General features: G+C 40.2%; 1 protein-coding gene across 1 annotated transcript; it reads right to left on the minus strand.

The window, feature by feature from the left end:
* Window positions 1-3197: 3197 nt before the first annotated feature.
* Window positions 3198-18372, minus strand: mrps27 (mitochondrial ribosomal protein S27). Its single transcript, XM_062025585.1, has 11 exons — window positions 18258-18372; window positions 17956-18033; window positions 14971-15041; window positions 14836-14894; window positions 14346-14460; window positions 13249-13327; window positions 12669-12784; window positions 12480-12582; window positions 12254-12396; window positions 6936-7094; window positions 3198-3545 (listed from the first exon to the last, which is right to left on the minus strand). The coding sequence occupies exons 1-11, from the start codon at window positions 18328-18330 to the stop codon at window positions 3303-3305; spliced, it is 1239 nt and encodes a 412-aa protein (XP_061881569.1). The 5' UTR covers window positions 18331-18372; the 3' UTR covers window positions 3198-3302.
* Window positions 18373-20523: the final 2151 nt, after the last annotated feature.

The following is a 20523-nucleotide window of genomic DNA, read 5'->3' on the forward strand; positions in this document are numbered from 1 at the left end:
TAATAATCAGTTTTAAAAGGAAGAGAAGCTGACCTTGTCAAATAGGCAGTGGCCATGATGTGCTGTGGTCAGCTCGACATCAAAGCTTTTCCTACTCATAAAAATCTGCAAATAAAGAGAACATGATGTGCAGTACATTTGACTTGATAAGAACTTGCTGGCTTAAAATGTCAAACCAGCTGGAATATTAGCTGGCAATACAATGTCCTGGTGCAGAGAATGTCTAACAGATGCACATATATGCAGGGCCGGTATGCAAGCTGATAAAAAAATAAAAAATAAAATTTGCTCTCACAAAGTCTCCATTACCCTCCAAGGTCAGCTGCATCAGCAGATGACGCAGCGCTCGTTTACAAAGTCTTAGGACTATGTTATTTCTGAGTCGTTACATTAGAATACAAACAGGCAAATACAAAAGAAACTCCAAATCTGGGTCTGGTGCAGGGGGGTGGCTGATGTTGTGACTGGTGGCGGCGCGCGCGCGTGGTGGTTGTCGGGGCTGACAAACTGTGTATATGTATGTGTATGTGTGTGTGTGTATGTATGTATGTATGTATGTATGTATATATATGTGTATGTGTATGTGTGTGTATGTGTACATGTGTATGTTTATGTGTATGTATATATATATATGTATGTATATTTCTGGGGGTACGTTCTGGGCCTGCCTGTCGGGTGGGGGTCGGCGCCTCAGGCTACTGCATCCGGACTGCGTGTCTGGAGCTCCTGGGTCCCGCCGTCCATCCCTTCCGGGTGGCCGTCTTGGTTGGGGCCTGCTGGGTCTGGTCCCTGCGTCTACTGTGGTGGCTTGGTGCTGCAGGGTATTCCGAGGTGCTGCGAGTCAGCCAGTTGTTGGGGTAGCGACCTTGTGTGTCAGCATGTCTGTGATCTTCTTTTAATTCTTTTTTTATTTATTTATTTATTTTTATAAATAGATTTAATTATTTATTTATTTATTTCCCCCCCCCTTTTAAAAAAAAAAATATTTTATTAATATTATTATTATTATTATTATGTATTTATTTATTTTATTTATTTATTCCCCTACCTCGGGGGGGGGGGACTCGGCGGGGCGGTTGCTGGTTGTTCCATCTCCATCGTTGGGGTCCCTGCTGGTGGGGTGGGTGGTTCCTGTGGCCCCGTGCTGGGTGGTCCTGTGGCGGCCGGCTTGGGTGGGGTGGCCGTGGGCTGGCCTCGCCGCGCTCTCCGGGGGTGGGGTGGGGCTCGTGGGGGCCCTGTTGCCGGTGGGGCGGGGGCGGTCTTCCCGTCCGGTTGCGGGGGGTCTCCGGGCCCCTCGGGCGGGGCGTCCCGCCTTTCTGTCCGTGTGGGGTGTGGTCTCTCGCTGGCTTGGGGTCTGGCTTCCCCCTGTTTTTCTCGTGCCTTGTCCTCTGCCGGGTGCGTCTGTCTGCGGCCTGCTGCTGGCCCTTGTGGGCGGCACGGTGGGCCAGGCTCTGGGGTTCCTGTCGCTGTCCGTCTTGGCTGCGTGGGGGCGGTGGCCCCTGGTTCCCTGGGCACCACACCTACTGTTTGTGAGATGGGTTCTCGGGGAGGCTGGGGCCGTACTCTGGCTCCCGCACACACTGGGAGTCAAATGTATTGTACATGCAAATTCACATATACTCACACACATTCATACAGACATACATAGGTACCTACGCTCCCACATACATATACAAATAAATACAGTACATATTTACACACTCAAAGTTCGTACATCCACACGCACATTCATTATACAAACATACTGTATACACATACTGTACATATACATTCACTGTAAAAACATACATATACACATACTGTACATATACATTCACTGTACAAACACACACATACTACACATACATTCACTGTACAAACACACACATACATATACTGTACATATACATTCACTGTACAAACACACATTTACACATACTGTACATATACATTCACTGTTCAAACACACATACTGTATACACATACTGTACATATACATTCGCTGTACACACATATACACATACTGAACATATACATTCACTGTACAAGCACACATACACATACGGTACATATACAAGTACATATGCACACATACACTCATGCACATAATCACGTTTCATCAAACATATATTAACGTTGTTGCCCTAGGGTAAACTGGGTATAACACATGGCACACTGACAAAGCTTAACCTATTGTTACTATAACAATCTACAAGGTTAAGGTTGCTTCTCTTTCTTCCCCTCCATTTTTCTGCATTCTTTCGTATCTCAAGTTATCATTACGTATATGTATTGTTGCATTTGAACAATTGTATTGTTGATAATAAAGGTAAAGTACTGGTATTGTTTATTATCAATAGCACTATTTCTATTGGTATTCATATTGCTCCATTTTTAGTGTAATAATGCTCATTGTCATTTCTGTATTTTTTTTTTTTTTAAATTTTCGCTAACTGCTTATTTGCTATTACTTTTACCATCATATTTGTACATGTCGTATTTGCTGATGTTGCTCTGTTGTTGTTGTTGTTGTGTTTGCTGTTGTTGTTTTTGTCTCTCTGTCTAATCCCCCTCTTGTCCCCACAATTCCCCCCTCTGTCTTCCTTTTTCTCTCTTTCTATCCCCTCCTGCTCCGGCCCGGCTGCACCAAATGATAATATAAATACATTTAATAAAGTCAAAATACAAGTAAGGCAACAAGAGAAGTATCCTACACTTCTCTTTTGTAAAGTAAATCTGAACAGCCGATATGGGCATCTACATCTGCTATATGATTTGCCCGAGAAGCTGGGCAGGACATTATAAAAAAAAAAAAAAAGAAAAAAAAAAAAGAAACTCCAAATCCTGAATAATGTTTTTTCCCACAAAATGTATTATCTTTCATCTAAGCAGATGAAGCTTCTCGCTGTCAGCAAGTCAAGTGTTTCATGTTTAATACGGGTAGCATTGTCTTCCTAGCTTTATCGTACACTTGTGTGTATTCACACGTTTAATCAGAACCATATAATGCATTCACTGTTTACAGCTCATAAATAACTGCCTATGCTGGCAAATAATTATTTCTTTGTAGATTAGTTATCAGCAAATTCTTCAGTGCAATGCCCGTTTTTTTACCCCTGTGAGAAAACTCCCTCACACACTTGCATTACACACAGGAAAGGAATGGGAGGATGTGATCCCAACATTCCCGTTTTTTTCTAACTAAAGAGGTCGCACAATTGAAACCACTATTTTTTTTTTTATTCTAGCCCACAACAATTATAAAAACATACATGTACATTAATACATAACAGGTTATAGAAGTTAAACTTGTATTGTGCCTGCTACAGGTCTGCCCTGGCAATCATCCGCTGACGATTCTCCTCATCTGCTTTTCTCCACATATCCTGCTCCCTCTGGATCAGCATCCTCCTCTCGGCCTCCCAGGTCGACAGTAGACTCTCGTAAATATCCAGGTCTGGTTTCTCGGTGGAGGGCAGCTGCTGCTTGGCCAGAGTGGTCACCAATGACTGAAAGCTGGCCTCAGAGTCAACCTTTCCTTGAGCTTCCAGCTGACCGATCAACTCCTAAAGAAAAAAAAAGAAGCAAGGTGAGGCTGGAAACAACATCAAAGATGCAATGTGCCATTGCATCTTATACATACTGTAATATAGCACAATACAGTCATTTTTATCTGTAAGATAAATGCTTTATTGCATCACTGTATTAGAAGAATGGTAAATGGGTGATATTTGTATAGCGCTTTTCTACCTTCAAGGTACTCAAAGCGCTTTAACACTATTTCCACATTCACCCATTCACACACTGATAGCAGGAGCTGCCATGCAAGGCCTTAACCACGACCCATCAGGAGCAAGGGTGAAGTGTCTTGCTCAAGGACACAACGGACGTGACAAGGTTGGTAGAAGGTGGGGATTAAACCAGGAACCCTCAGGTTGCTGGCACGGCCACACTCCCAACTGCGCCACGCCGTCCCCAGAATCCATGCATATGTTGCTTTCTACAGCTGAGGCTGTAGGCAACATTTTTAAAGCCATTTTTTCATTAACTCCACAAGATGGCAGTACAGTGGAACCTCGATTTACAACCCCCTTTATATGCAAACTTTTCGATTAACAAACTTTTCGATCCAAACATGCCTCTGCGTGCGAACCATGTTGCTGTAGACAAACGCTTCATTTAGGCACCAGGAAAGAAAGCAGGGCGAAACATTGTTGGGAAGGCACTTCACTTGCTGTGCAGGAGAAGTCACGTCTGTCACTCCAGCGTGTGTGCTTTTTCTTAGTTTTTTCGCCTTTCGACAAGTTTTGTCCATTTTGCTAACTCAATAAGAGTCTCAAAAACTCAACAGACCAGCGTGGAAAGAAGGAGAAAACCGCTGTGGAGTTTAAAAAACACTATTTGCGAAGAGTAAATTCATTGCACTCATAAGCATTACTCCAGCACAGCACAGTAAGTAACCAAATCAATTTTTACTGAGATGAAGCCGGTTTTTATAGGGAAAAGATGCCAGAACAGAGTTATATCACAGCGGAGGAGAAGACAGTATCATTTCTCTCGTTCCAGAGCAGCCCCTTGGTCTTCCAAATCACAAACATGAAGGCACGTACGGCTCCCTCCTCTCCCTCCCATGTTCCACCTTCTGTCTGCTCCTTTCTCATCAGTTCTCTGCCTTTGTCAATGTGTGTGTGGATTTTACCTTTTTAAATGTTTATTATTGTAGCAATATGGTTGCTGAGCAATATTGTGATTTTGTTTGTGAGAGGGCACCATAGTGATTTCTGTGTGCGTGCGCGATTCGCCAAAGCATTCAGCAGCTTGTTGTTTTGACATTTTTATCACACAGAAAGTTGATCCCTCACCCCCTTTGTTATGTTTGTTTGCTAATATGCCTAATCAACAATCACTAAACTAAAAAGAAATAAGGCATATGATTTATGCGTTCACGATACTGCTGATACGACTCATAAATTGGCCAATAAAACAAAACCTGCTGATAAACGCAAAATAATATCAAGAAAATTGATATAAATGTAAGTGAAATGTTGTTATTGTGAGGAGAAGAGACATTTGTCCTTTAAATCTCATTGCTACCACAGAAAAGGCAAACTGTCATTTTCCAGACACGATAAAGGCTTAAATAATGTCAAACACGTAGCGTTACAATAACCGTGAAGATAAAAGTGTTTATCTTACACCTAGTAATCCACTGTGGACAAACTAAGCCAAGCAATGCAGGTTTAGCGAGCGGTGCGCTCTCCCGCGAAGGAAATCCATTTTTGGCAGGCATTCACATTTTGGCACAACACCGAAACAAGTGGATTTTTGCCATACAGAGCATGATACGGAGGGATCACTGGACTCCTACAGAACACTCCAGACTGTGCTGTGAACATTTTGTTTCTGGTAAGTGAACACAGCTAGTAGTGTTAGCTTTGTTTCTAACTTTTTCTGACTAATTATAATAGATCGATTGATTGAAGAATTTATTAGAAGTTTGCATAGGATCAGGTAGAGTTTTATGACGGTACAGATTGACTGGTACAAGGTCAACTAAAAGAAAGCATTAGAAGCATGTCGTGTCAAAGTAACGTTTAGGTTTTTTAGTTTTGCAGTTATGGCAGGCAAAATCAGCCACTACTTTAAAAAGCAATCTCGCGAGGAGCAAAGTCAAGAGTCTAGGTGAAACAGAGTAGAGAAATTAACGTATCAGGCAGTTAAAATGTAAAATTCATGGTGGTGACAACGTGTGTAAATTTTTGTCCACAGAGCACTTGAAGGCTGCTTCAAAATTACCTACGAGTGTCTCAAGCAAAAGTGACCCCATCACACAAGCTATGAGTCCATCATTCTCTTATGCAAGCGCTTAGGCCACAGGTGTCAAACTCAAGGGCCGGGAGCCATATCTGGCCTGCGACATCATTTTATATGGCCCGCAAACACCTGGAAATTATGTGTCAATAAAGTACTTAATATTTTCTCAATAAATGTAATGGATTTTTTTCATTTTGACAGAAAAATGATATGTACTGATTGAAATTGCATGCCTTTTAAACGTTATTAGTATCTATTATTGCAACAAATATTACAGTATATTATCATACTTTCCAAACATTTTTTGTCTAAATAAAAATAAATACCTGGGGATAGGTTAATTGGCAACACTAAATTGGCCCTAGTGTGTGAATGTGAGTGTGACTGTTGTCTGTCTATCTGTGTTGGCCCTGCGATGAGGTGGCAACTTCCGCCCGAAAGCAGCTGAGATAGGCTCCAGCGACCCCGAAAGGGACAAGCGTTAGAAAATGGATGGATAGACTTAAATATCTGCTTGACTTATGATTTTACAGTAAACTACCCATCAAATTAATAAAAATTATAATACATTTAACAGGGTTCTTTACAGCATATTACTTAATTGAAAAAAAACTATAATTGTTTTGCGCTAAAATTCTGGCACATGGTCAGGATTGTACCTCTTCTGCCTCAATTTGAGTCAGGAAAAACCCAGAAATATTATATTACTTTCATTTGTTTTCAAGTACAAAAAAAGCCCTTCGTTTCAAGGTGTGGCAGTAATAAAAATGCTGTGGCGGCGTGCCACATTCAATTACATTAAGGGGACACTATTTAAGTACACTTTGATTGATTGATTGATTAATTGATAATGATTGTGAACGATAGGCACAATTCCTAAAAAAATATAGCAGCTCCCCTTAAAGTAAACAAACTATGCTTAAATTTCGTAAATACCAGCCTCTCCAATTATTGCTTGCTTCCATTTAACACTCGGTCCATTTTGCGGTTTAGATAAATAAAGGGCCAAACTATAGCTATAGAGCAGGGATATTAGAACAAAGTAGAACAAATGGCTGCATCTGAACTAAACAAGCTACAGCAACACCTTAATTACATTCATAATTATTGATTTTGACAATTCTTCAACAGTGCATCCCTACTTTGAATCGGCTCTCATACTCGGATAGTCGATCTCTTTCTGCCTGGTCTTCTTCATCAGCGGTTTCTACTTTCTGCTCTTCCTCCTTGTCGGACTCTTCTCCAGAAGAGTCAGAAGATGTTGAAGACAGTTGTTGCAGCGCGTCATTCACAAAATCCAACTACAAAAAGCAAGAAAAATTATGTTTATCATCTTAGACTCAACTGTAATAAGCTGTGAGCTGTGTGAGATATTTGCCAGCTGACCTCTGCTTCTTAATGAAGGCAATGGGATTAAAGTGTGACCTGAGGCACAGGAAGAATCTGGATGCAATATGTCCTGAGGTGCTACATTATTGTCTGTCACAGCGTGTGTGGTCTACTGTGGCAGGGATGCTCACAGACAGGCCCTCTCAAGATCTCATTAGGAAAAGGCTGCATTATCAAACAGGATTAAGAAGACGCTTCACCGACTGTCTATATATGATGTTTGTTAAATGACAACAATGTGACTGCATGTGTGTGTATCTGCAGATGAAGGATGTCACATCACGACGGTCACGTCCTCCAAAAGTGAGGATGCTGTTAAGACAGATGCACTGATTTGCTGACTGGAGAGAACCTAAAGGCTTTCTGGGTTTTAAGATACTGTGAATAAACATGGTATTAATTGTGATTACAATATCAATCACAATAATCATGATTATTATTTTTGTCATAATCGTCCAGCCCTACCCATGACTGCTGTGCCAGGACCACTACTAACCACATTGTGAAGTTTGCAGAAAACACAACAGTAGTGGGCCTCAACCGTGATAATAACATGGACTACAGAGACGGGGTGAAACATCTGGTTGCTGTTGCAGAACCAACAACATGGCACTGAACGTCGAAAAAAACAAAGAGCCACACAACTCATCAACGACACAGCAGTGGGGAGAGTAAAGGCTGGGATACTCTCGTGCCACGTAGCTTGCGTCCCCTCTGACGGCGTCTTGGTTGGGTTATTGTTCTTCCGTTGGATCCAACTTGTGAATCATGTCAACTTCGTTGTTGACACTGGAACTAATCATTCAGAAACATCAGTTTATTTTTAACGGACATTTTACTCATAAAACAGAGGAAAAGACATGAAGAGGGAATGCGCAACCCCTGAACGGGTTGGGGCAGAGGACGAGCGATTTTGCAACTCTATTAGTATTCGGCCGTTTGGGACATTGGATAACAGAGCTAGTAACTGTAAATTAACAAAACTGTCAAATAACTATTGTAACGACCTGCTTGTGGCATTTTTTATGTTTTGATGTCCAGAGCTCTCAGGTTTGCGAATATAGCCGCCGTGCCTAAAAGATACTGACAAAGAACAATGAAGTGTTGTTTGAGAGAAAAAGACGTGTGTGTACCAGAAAGAATATGTGTCGGAAATGAACCTATTGTTGGCACAAGATTGGCAATAAAAGTTAAAGAGTGTCGTATGTGTGACTTTTTTTGGACGACAATGCAATAAGCTGAAAAAAAACACATTAAGTAATTATTTTTATAGCGCACCAAGATATTGAGTACACTATATCAGTTTGCATGCAAACATTTCATCACTGTTGCTTAATTTCATACAATAATTTGTGCATTTTAAGCACCCAGTCTGCCATCTTGCTGTCAGGGGCCCTCCTCTTCAAAAGATGACCGATCACAGCTCTGAAGCTAGGATTTCTGGGAGGTGCACGCAAGGCTTGCGGAAAGGTACATAGGGGGAGGGGACAAGATGACGTCGCTTATGCAAGTTACTTGAGCGGGAGAGTATATACCAGGCTTAAGCAGCACAAAGTTTCTGGAGGCGCAGTAACAGACACTATGACCTGATCCCAGGCAGCGAATGCACTTTCTGTGTCGGATGAAGACATCACACCTCCCTCCTCCTATTCTCTACACCTTCTACAGAGTCACTATAAAGAGCATCCTAACAAACTGCATCTCTGTCTAATTGGGAGCATGCAGTGCCTCCAACTGGAAGTCCCTGCAGAGAGTGGTGAGGACGGCGGAGAAGATCCTTCAGACTCCACTTCCTAACATCCAAGAGATTGCAAAAATCCGCTATCTGACGAGGGCTCAGAATATCAGCAGATACATCTCCCACGCCCGACTAGGACTGTTTTCGCTGCTGGATTCTGGAAAAAGGTTCCGCAGCCTCCGAAGTAGAACTTCAAAGTTCTGTAACAGCTTCTTCCCACAGGCCATAAGACTTTTGAACACTAAAAACAATCCCTCAATTCTCCCTCAAACCCCCACACAGGACGACCTCACCGGATTGTGAAATACAATAGAACAGAAGTACAATTTTTGTCTACTCTACCCATCTTTGACTGCTTGTAAAAATGTAAACAGAACCTCTAAAGTTGCCATCATAACCCCAGATCAGGTCAGTATCACACAAAATTGAGCACAGCCCTCAAACTTCAGTAACCACTTTAAGGCTGCAGCTAACGATTATTTTTCTATCGATTAATCTATAGATTATTTTTTCGATTAATCGGTTAATCTATAGATTATTTTTTCGATTCATCTATAGATTATTTTTCCTTTTACCGATTATTTTTTATTTTATTTTATTTAAAATGAAGATGAAAAAATAAAAGTAGGCCAGTTTTTTCAAAAGGCATGGCTTTTATTTACAAAAAAAAAAAAGTATGGCCACTCAGTCAACATTGACAACAACATGACAAAATATTCTGTAACAATGTAAACATTTAAAACTTTTAACATTTAACAAAATTAAAAGTAGCTTATTTGCTTTTTAATGTGCAAATATAAAAGTCAACATCCAGTGCAAATCTTAATATTCTGCAATAGTATAAGCATTTCAAAAGTAAAAGTATTGCTTATTTTGCTTTAAAATGTGCAAAAATAAAGATAAACATCCAATACAAAAAAGTGCAAAACGAAATATTCTGTAACAACAGTGTAAACATTTCAACAAAAGTGAAAGTATTGCTTATTTGCTAAAATGTGCAAAAATAAAGATAAACATCCAATGCAAAAAAGTGCCAATCTAAATATTCTGGAGCACTGTAAACATTAAGTATTGCTTTTAAAATGTGCAAAATAAACATCCAGTCCAACACAGTACACAATAACCAATTCTACTCATTCCAGTGAGTGACTAACAGTTGTAATGAAGAAAGGTTAGCATGTCTACTTGCTTTGCTTATTTTCTTGTTTACAATATTCCCAGCAGCTGAAAATAGGCGCTCAGAAGGGGTCGATGTGGCTGGAACTGAGAGCTAATTAGCCTTCACCTCAAACCAGGACTGCGAGCGAGCTGAGCTGCAGTTTAAGTTTCTAGAAGGTCAACGGGCTCATAGTGATGTTACTAGTAGTTGACTGGGAGGTGTTTATTATCATTTGGGGAAAGTCCGCTGCCTGATGCTCACCTGCTAAACACCTATCTGCTCCACGCTGAAGCGCTGACTACATGCGCTATGAATACGCACTGCTGATTGGCTGATAATGCTTCGTGTGTACCAATCAGATGGTTGTGTGGGTGGGACAATGCTGCGTGTGTACCAATCAGATGGTTGTGTGGGTGGGACAATGCTGCGTGCTGAGACAGAGGAGCAAAGCAACTTGTTAAGACTTTAGCAGCTAGCCCTTTGAGACACTTGTGATTTAGGGCTATATAAATAAACATTGATTGATTGATTGATAAAGTTAGCTTTAGCTTAGAAACTCGTTCGGTACACCCCCGTACCGAACCGAAAGCCCCGTACCGAAACGGTTCAATACAAAACACGTACCGTTACACCCCTAGCAGATACAAATGACACATTCATGTTTTTGTGTAATGATGACAACGTATGCTCGCGCGGACGATTGACTAGTTGATGGTTTTCTTTTCAAATGTTCGTTCATAGCCGTTGTGCTGCTATGATAGGCCATTTCCGCTCGACACAGTGTGCATACAACAACATTATTAGGCCGTTTATTGAAATACTCCCACACTTTTGGCATGCTTTTCCCCCCTCGCTCGCACCGCTCGCATCGTCTTCTTTGATCGTCTGCTTTGCGCTTCGCCATGACGGTAGTGTGACGTCATTATGCGACGCGTCGACGCACAAAAATGGCGTCGACGTATTTACGTAACCGATGACGTCGACTACGTCGACGCGTCGTTTCAGCCTTAAACCACTTTTATTTTTTTAAATTGGAACTGCACTTTTTTTTAAATTTTCGTTCACAATTATGAATAACATGACAGATGGATTTTTTTTAAAATTCATTCTAAATATTAAATAAACGCAAATAAAAGTGTGCTTAAAGCAGAGCCAATAGGAGTTCCTCTATTTCACCCATAAAATGCAATAAAAAACATTCAAAAACCGCCAACAATACTCCATTTACATTTTGTGATTTTAATATTAACCAGGTATTAGTGACATTGTTATTATAAGCGCGAACACAGACAAACCATTTATAGTGCCGCTGTGATCACTATCGTGTATCCCGATGTTGATGTCATCGAGTGGTCTGCTGCTCCCTTGCTTTCTTGCTCCCTGTAAATTTATTGTAGATCATAAATCATGCATCACGGTTAAGTGATGTTTTATTATGTTTGTTGACTCTCAGTAAGTCTGCAGTGAATATAAATCAGCAAACGTCGTGATGCGTTTTTGAAATGAATGCGCCGTGTATGCTTAAAATGATCAAAATACGTAAATGTTATGTTATTATAAATGTGCTTGTTACTACATTACATATATAGTTACATCATGTAAATAAAACCTCAATGGAGGCGTTTGGGTTTTTTTCAAGATTTTACGGCTCCCACAGGCTCCATTGTGAGCAGAATTTTGATCACATTTATTTAATATTTGGAATGCAAAAAAAGAAAAGAAAAAAACATTCATTGCCATGCCTTTCATAATGATTGTGAACGATAGGCAAAATTCCCCCAAAAAGTGCAGTTCTACTTTAAGGCACAATACTTTAGACAGGAAAGATGGATATACTTGAGATTCATCATCATACTGCTTGCATAACATTAGGCCTATATATTTACTATTAACTTAATGAAAATGACTCACCGCAGCCATTATTGTCGAAATAGCTGGCAACACAAATGAGTACGGTGGAACCTGTATATGTCGACGTTCTTTAGACTGGCTAACTCAAACTGACATAAACCGAAAACGAATCATTAAAACTCTTGTTTGCACTAAACTGGAAGTCACGGTGTGCACATTTTGATGCCTTGTAACGAGACAGCAGTTTTTAATGAAGAAGCTGGCAATAATAATCATTGTGCAGGATTGTTGCAAGCACACAAGAGCTGCGGTTCATTACTTACCGAGTCTTTGGGCAGTTTAACCTCACCAGGCGATGCGGCAACACTCTCCATGACAGCCAGCGCTCGACCCAAATATCCACGTGTCCAGAGAAGAGGCATACCTTTGAACACAGCAAAAATGCCCTTCTGCAGCTCCACCTTGCCTGAAAGAGAACCAAACTCCAAACAAATTAATGAATCCAGTCAGGGGAACACAAAAGTGTGCACTTTTCCTGTACATGCGCACCTAGCAGAGTGTTTCCCAGCAGCTGAGCAGTGAGGCCGATGCTGTTGTCTAGTTTGAGGCCACAGATGAGCAGCGATGCTCCAAATGCTCTCTCCTCTGATACCTTAGTGCACATGTCCGGCACATCACTAAAACACAACTGACTTTGTCTTCATAATAACACTACCCCATCTTGTATATTCGGCTCACAGTGAGTTGTGGTGTGGTTGCTAGGTAACTGCCAAGAGCGTACAGCGACAGGATCTGGGTGGAGGAAACGTCAAAGGCCTCCTGGAGCATCACATCTTCCACCACAGAACACGCACCTAAAAAGGTTCACAAACAAAGGTTACGCAACAACAGCCACACTGTGTGTTTGTAATTCAAATGCTATTCATTTAAATGACAACTCATAGGTTCCACCGGATTCCTGATCTTTGCAAGACATTTTAGACAACTGCATGCCATTAACTTTCTGGTAACAGTTTGTAGAATACCTCGTTAACTTTACCCTATCAAATATTAATTTTAAATATATTTTTAGAGCCAGCAGGCCCTTTCTAATTGGCCACATATACACACAAATCTTAAGAGTATATCTAAGATGATAGGAAGCTTTAAAGGACTCATATTTTATTTTCCATTAATCTTTTGGAAGCATACATGTGTCGCACTACCTTTGTGTATCTAGTGTATTTCAGTTCAGGTCAGTCCACTTCAGTTTGTTTATTTCGAACATGCATACGATACAATGGCCATATTCTTTAACTGACTCATTTAACAGGCTTACTTTTTAGGTCCTCATCCTTCAGGTAAGAATCTAAAAGCAGGTTGAAGGTGAAATTATCTGGGAAGATTCCATAGTGGACCTATGGGGAACATACACAGCATTATTTACTCACATTGAGACAATATTACACCAGGATTTCCCACAGATTGCCAATATAATTGTGGCAGTGGGGGTGTGGCCTGGGCGGGGTTAATTGAAATTATCATTTATTCTGCATAATTAGCAATGATGCATATATTCTTTTTAAAAAGGCTAAAAAATGTTATGCATATATTAAAAAACAAATCTGTGTTATCAATAGTTAGTAATAACACATTTCGTTTTACTCATTTTTTAAAATAGTTTTTGCTTATTGTATGGACTATGTAACACAGGCTGCACTCTGTTGAGAATTGTTCCAGTTCCTGGACACTTCTCCAATCCTTTGTGGCTTTTTCCTTTATAAAACTAGCAACTAGCAACAAATTAAGCATCTTTTTCTGGTGTTATTAAAGACTGTACTCGTGTTTGGAGACGAACAGCAATAGCTGCAGAGAGCCTCTATTGTCCCAAAAACTGTTATATTGTAGGTAACAAGTACTGTATATCTAATTAGTATATCTAATCCAACCCCCTTAAGATATTTAATTTCTTTTTTTAAATTTTCTTTACAAACATTATTTTTCCGCCAAATAAAACCTTTTTGAGGCCTTTAGCTCAAAAACTTACCATATATTGCAAGAAATTTGTACACATGTTCATCATGACAGGACGCATGGATATCAACGACCACATACAGTAAGATGCACAGATCCTCGATTATTCTGGTCCCACTTTGGAAGGATTTGGGCCAGTTCCATTTTTTCATTCTTTTGTGTAAAGTTTGATATAGGACGTGTTTATTTTGTCTGTAGAATATGTCGCAGGCCAATAAAAAACAACAAATAACCCCCGGGTCGCACTTTGGACACACCCGCTCTAACCCTAATATTAATATAAAATACAAATGAAACGCATCTACCATAACAAATATAACGCACACTGACAAAGATGTACTATTGTGGTGAAGGTTTAGTGGTGTACTAATACTAATCTATCTTTTTTTTAAAGGCCTTTACCTTGTTCTTAAGTGTGTACAGGGCCTTATCTCTGGCGCCATATTTTAGACACTGTCTGATCCAGCTGTGAATAGTCCAGTCTCGAAGGTACCAACAGTTTGGACTGTGACGAAACCTGGAGGATGACAAAGGTGTTGTTTCTTTTATAATGGGACAGGTGTGTCACCAACTGATCTTTTTTAAACAGCTAGATGTACCTATTTGGGCTGGTGATCATTAAATAGTTCTATCAAGAGAAACTACAATATGTGAATGAACATTCCTAAACATCATAATCATGATACTGGGAGCAGATTCCAGTGGAAAGAGTAAACAGGAAAAGTCTACAGTTCCCCATAACAAAGAAAAGCATGTCAATGTTGAACGTAAGAAAACAAAAGAGACAAAAGCAAACAGACAATACATTCCAGGGAAATAAAAAACAAAAAACAATAGCACACACAAACAGCGACTGAGAGCTTGACAAAAGTCCAAGTCTTAGTTGTCTTACTTGTAAAGGTAGTACTCTGCTTGAGCAACCTCTTCGCTGCATGATATATTGTCTATGAACTACAAAACACACAAATTATAAATACCAAAAAATTACAAATTCAACATTTGGTAGATTAATATAAAAAAATATTACCTGTGACATCATTAGGGAGCTGACTGGAAAATTCCTCTCGTATGTTCTGTCCATATTGTTGGCCAGCACAGCTGTTTATTTTTTTATTTTAGAAAATGACAAAAAGAATCATATTCAAGGATGAAGTCAGAAACTCAAAACGGTATATGATGTGATAAATTCCTCTTGTATGTTCTGTCTATTTTGTTGGCCAGCACAGCTGTTTATTTTTTTTATTTTAGAAAATGACAAAAATAATCATATTTAATGATGAAGTCAGAAACTCAATACGGTATATGATGTGATAAATTATATCTCTTAACTGCCACCATGGACAATCATGCCCACCCACTCCACCAGACAATTGAGGGACAGCGGCGCTCATACTCCAACAAGCTCCTTCAGCTTCGTTCCCACAGTGTTCGATTCAAGAACTCCTTCATTCCGCACTCCATCCAGCTTTATAATCACTCGCCATACAGCAATAGATGATATCTGTCTATTACCTGGCCGCTTCTATGTTAGCTACCTCTATTTATTTATAATGTATATTTTCTGCTGGATCTACTCTCTATTTTATGCTGACCTTTTTTTTTGCTGCAGCTGTTACATGTACTGTAATATTGTACATGGTAATTGTTACATATTGTATATATTATATAAAAATATAATATATCAGTATATATCATATACTGTATATATAATATGTAAATATGACATTTACAGTATGTTATATTTTATATTGCTAGTACGGTACAAATTAGTCTACTTTATACCTGCATTATCCTTTCCATCCTTTGTATCTAAGCTACTGTGTGGAACAATTTCCCTTGTGGATCATTAAAGTTTGGTCTAAGTCTAAAAAAACATTAGAGTGTATTGAGCTCTATTGCCGGCTTGTGGTCATCACAAGTATTGCACCATCAGCTATTTATACAAAATAATTGTGTCTATCATTTACAATCCTCATGTGAGACAATCACACGTTTTTCTTTTTTTTTCATTCTGACTCGTAAATAAATGATAGCAGAGATCAGCTAACAATGTAGGTAATAGGATTTACATTTTCTGCCTATAAAGCGTTTAAAAAAAAAATCTGTAAGCCTCTGTCAACGTTTTGTGAACATGGTGTAAGTATATATGTAATGTAGTAACAGGCGCATTCATAATACCAAGTAATATTTAAGTTTTTTTTTTGACATTTTAAGCATAGGGTGGCACAATAATTTCACAGACGCATCACAACGTTCGCTATTTCCTTCAACAACAAAAACTACACAACTAATCATTGCAGACTTAATGGAAGCCAACCAAGACTACTTTGGAACAAATGAACCAGAACCTTGTTTTTTTAGCCCGAATATAAGGAAGATGAGCTAAAAAAATTTAAAAAACTGATTAAACTAACAGTGTTTTTCAACCACTGTGCACTAGTGTGCCGTGAGATACAGTCTGGTGTGCCGTGGGAGATTATGTAATTTCACCTATTTGGGGTAAAAATATGTTTTGCAAACAAGTAATTATAGTCTGCAAATAATGTGCCGTTGTTGAGTGTCGGTGCTGTCTAGAGCTCAGCAGCGTAACCTTGTGACACTCTTCCATATCAGTATGTGGCAGCCAGTAGCTAATTGCTTTATAGATATCGGGAACACGTTGTGTGAGACGACGATGGTTTGTTGTGATCACACTATGCAAACCACAGCGGGAGGCAGCGTGCAGGTGAAACGGTATCTAATGCTTAAACAAAAAATAAACACAAGATGAGTGCCCCTAAGGAAAGGGGAAGGCTATTCAGAACGAAAATAAAACTGAACTGACCACAAAATTTTAAAAAAAACAGAATACTGGATGACGGCAAAGACTTGCAGCATGTGGAGCAGAGGCGGCGTCCACAAAGTACCTCCGAACATGACAACAATCAATCAACAATGTCCCCACAAAGAAGGATAGCAACAACTTCAATAATCTTGATTGCTAAAACAAAGCAGATGCGGGGAATAGCCCTCAAAGGAAGACATGAAACTGCTACAGCAAAATACCAACAAAACAGGAAAAGCCACCAAAAAAGGAGCGCAAGACAAAACTAAATCACTATACACAGGAAAACAGCAAAAAAACTCAATAAATCACGGCGTGATGTGACAGGTCATGACAGTACACCTACTTTGAGACAAGAGCTATAGTGATGCATGGTTGGTTATGGTTTAAAGTCATATCCAACAATTGCGACAACGACTTTTTACTGTCAACTGAGTTTAATTTTTTAATGATTTCTGCTGGTGGTGTGCCTCTTGATATTTTCAATGAAAAAAATGTGCCTCGGCTCAAAAAAGGTTGAAAAATACTGAGCTAACTGCTAAAAACAAGGTAAAACGTAGGTCAAAATAAAAATAAAAAGGTGGGCGCAAACGTTGAAAGTTGAAATGTCAAAGTTTACAAACTTCTTGGTTTATAACAACCTTCTAGGATACAAGTGAGAGTCATGACTACAACATTTAACATTAAGGGTTTGTTTTCAGGAACAATTCTGACGTATTACTTTGACGTGACAGCCATTACTAAATGTATAGGATATATTATTTAATCATTTATAATAGAATATGTTTAATGGCCCTAGTGTGTAAACGTGAGCGTGAATGTTGTCTGTCTATCTGTGTTGGCCCTGCGATGAGGTGGCGACTTGTCCAGAGTGTACCCCGCCTTCCGCACGAATGCAGCTGAGATAGGCTCCAGCACCCCCCGCGACTCCGAAAGGGACAAGCGGTAGAAAATGGATGGATGTTTATTGGCCCTAGTGTGTGAATGTGAGCGTGAATGTTGTCTATCTGTGTTGGCCCTGCGATGAGATGGCGACTTGTCCAGGGTGTACACCGCCTTCCGCCCATGTGCAGCTGAGATAGGGTCCAGCACCCCCCCGTAACCCCGAAAGGGACAAGCAGTAGAAAATGGATGGATGGATGGATGTTTAATCATTTATAATAGGAGCAATGCTGTTTACAATCTCACCCAAATTCTTAGGTTCCTTCTCTCTTGCCTCCCATGCTTTGGTGTCTGAATATGCTGTTGAAAGTAACCATCTTTTTGCTGCAAAGAAACATAGGCATTTCAAGAATGTACAGTGTTTCAAATATGAATATTTGAAAATATACTAATCAGAGCATAGTGTTAGTAGCAGTAACGATGCTAACATGGCTGCTCATCTGTGGCCTCCAACAATAAAAGAGGGCAAAAAGTGCGACAATTTAATCAATATCCAATTAAAAGATTAGACAAGGCGCTGTCAAAAATCTCTTTACACATGAACCTACCTGAAAAAGAGGGTGATAAACGTTTAACTTTGACAGCGGCAATAAGGCAGCGTCGAAACATAGAGGCGGCCATCTTTGGACAACACTACTTCCGGTTCAAAGAGGAAGAACCAGCATGATTTTTGATTGATAAAATAATATATTGTATGTATACGATATTAATTGTTTTTATTATCATAGGCTATATTGCAATACATATTTCAGGATTTGTAAGCTCTGCATAATATAAATATTTTTTTGTAAATTGTCTTACAGCATTATTCTCCTAAGTGACAACAGAGGGCGCTGTGTACGTAAAGAAGAGGCAAGAAGTTGCACTTTACGTCACACTATTTTTTTGAACTCCATTATCTTGTCATGGGACCTTTCAAACAAAGTGCTGAGTCCATTGTCTTATTGTGTTATACCTGTCGAATTTTTGCAGGATTTAGACATTTGATTCATAACAGGCTTTAAAATGAGTCCAGCGTTAAATACACAAAGCAGGTCCTCGGCTGTGTGTCAATGGAGGTGACAGGTTAACCCAGGGATGTCAAACGTACGGCCCTCGGGCCGGTTCAGGCCCGCAAACAGGTTGTATGCGGCCCACGAGATGAGTTTGCTAAGTATAAAATTTTTTAATGAAAGAAAGTGCTGATCTAAATGTGTCCACTGGGTGTCGCAATAACAACTTTGTTGGGCAAGCAAACACTTGGGCAAGCAAGAGGTACACAGTAAAGCACATATAGCTATGGTAACACGTGGCTGTGGCTCCTCCCCTCAAACAATTGAAATGCAAAACCTGCAGTTTAAAAGCCTACTGAAATGAAATGTTCTTATTTAAACGGGGATAGCAGATCCATTCTATGTGTCATACTTGATCATTTCGCGATATTGCCATATTTTTGCTGAAAGGATTTAGTAGAGAACATCGACGATAAAGTTCGCAACTTTTGGTCGCTGATAAAAAAAAGCCTTGCCTGTACCGGAAGTAGCGTGACGTCACAGGTTGAAGGGCTCCTCACATTTGCACATTGTTTACACCAGCAGCGAGAGCGATTCGGACCGAGAAAGCGACAATTACCCCATTAATTTGAGCAAGGATGAAAGATTTGTGGGTGAGGAAAGTGAGAGTGAAGGATTAGAGTGCAGTGCAAGACGTATCTTTTTTCGCTCTGACCGTAACTTAGGTAGAAGGGCTCATTGGATTCCACACTTTCTCCTTTTTCTATTGTGGATCACGGATTTGTATTTTAAACCACCTCTGATACTATATCCTCTTGAAAATGAGAGTCGAGAATGCGAAATGGACATTCACAGTGACTTTTATCTCCACGACAATACATCGGCGAAGCGCTTTAGCTACGGAGCTAACGTGATAGCATCGTGCTTAACTGCAGTTAGAATTACAAGAAATAAGCCCCTGACTGGAAGGATAGACAGAAGATCAACAATACTACTATCAGGAGACACCAAACCAAACCCTGGACCTGTAACCACACGGTTAATGCTGTCCAGCCTGGCGAAGCCTATAGCAATGCTGTTGCTAACGACGCCATTGAAGCTAACTTAGCTACGGGACCTCGACAGAGCTATGCTAAAAACATTAGCTCTCCACCTACGCCAGCCAGCCTTCATCTGCTCATCAACACCCATGCTCACCTGCGTTCCAGCGATCGATGGCGCGACGAAGGACTTCACCCGATCATCCGTGCGGTCGGCGGCTAGCGTCGGATAGCGCGTCTGCTATCCGACTCAAAGTCCTCCTGGTTGTGTTGCTGTAACCAGCCGCTAATACACCGATCCCACCTACAGCTTTCTTCTTTGTAGTCTCCATTGTTAATTGAACAAATTGCAAAAGATTCACCAACACAGATGTCCAGAATACTGTGGAATTATGTGGTGAAAACAGACGACTTAAGCTAGCAACCGTGCTATTCCAAAATGTCTGATTCAACCCTTGACGTCACGCGCAAACGTCATCATACCGAGACGTTTTCAGCCGGATATTTCCCGGGAAATTTAAAATTGCACTTTATAAGTTAACCCGGCCGTATTGGCATTTGTTGCAATGTTAAGATTTAATCATTGATATATAAACTATCAGACTGCGTGGTCGGTAGTAGTGGGTTTCAGTAGGCCTTTAAGATCTTCTGCTTCGAACGCATTGTTCTTTGGCACGAAATGTCTCTGTCAAAAATGAGAAAAGCGAGTGGAAAAGATCATCAGGACGTATCTTCCTCCTATCCAGGAGATCGCAAAAAGCCGCTGCCTGACCAGGGCTCAG

This window comes from Entelurus aequoreus, linkage group LG17, assembly GCF_033978785.1.
Source record: "Entelurus aequoreus isolate RoL-2023_Sb linkage group LG17, RoL_Eaeq_v1.1, whole genome shotgun sequence".
NCBI classification, from domain to species: Eukaryota; Metazoa; Chordata; class Actinopteri; order Syngnathiformes; family Syngnathidae; genus Entelurus; species Entelurus aequoreus.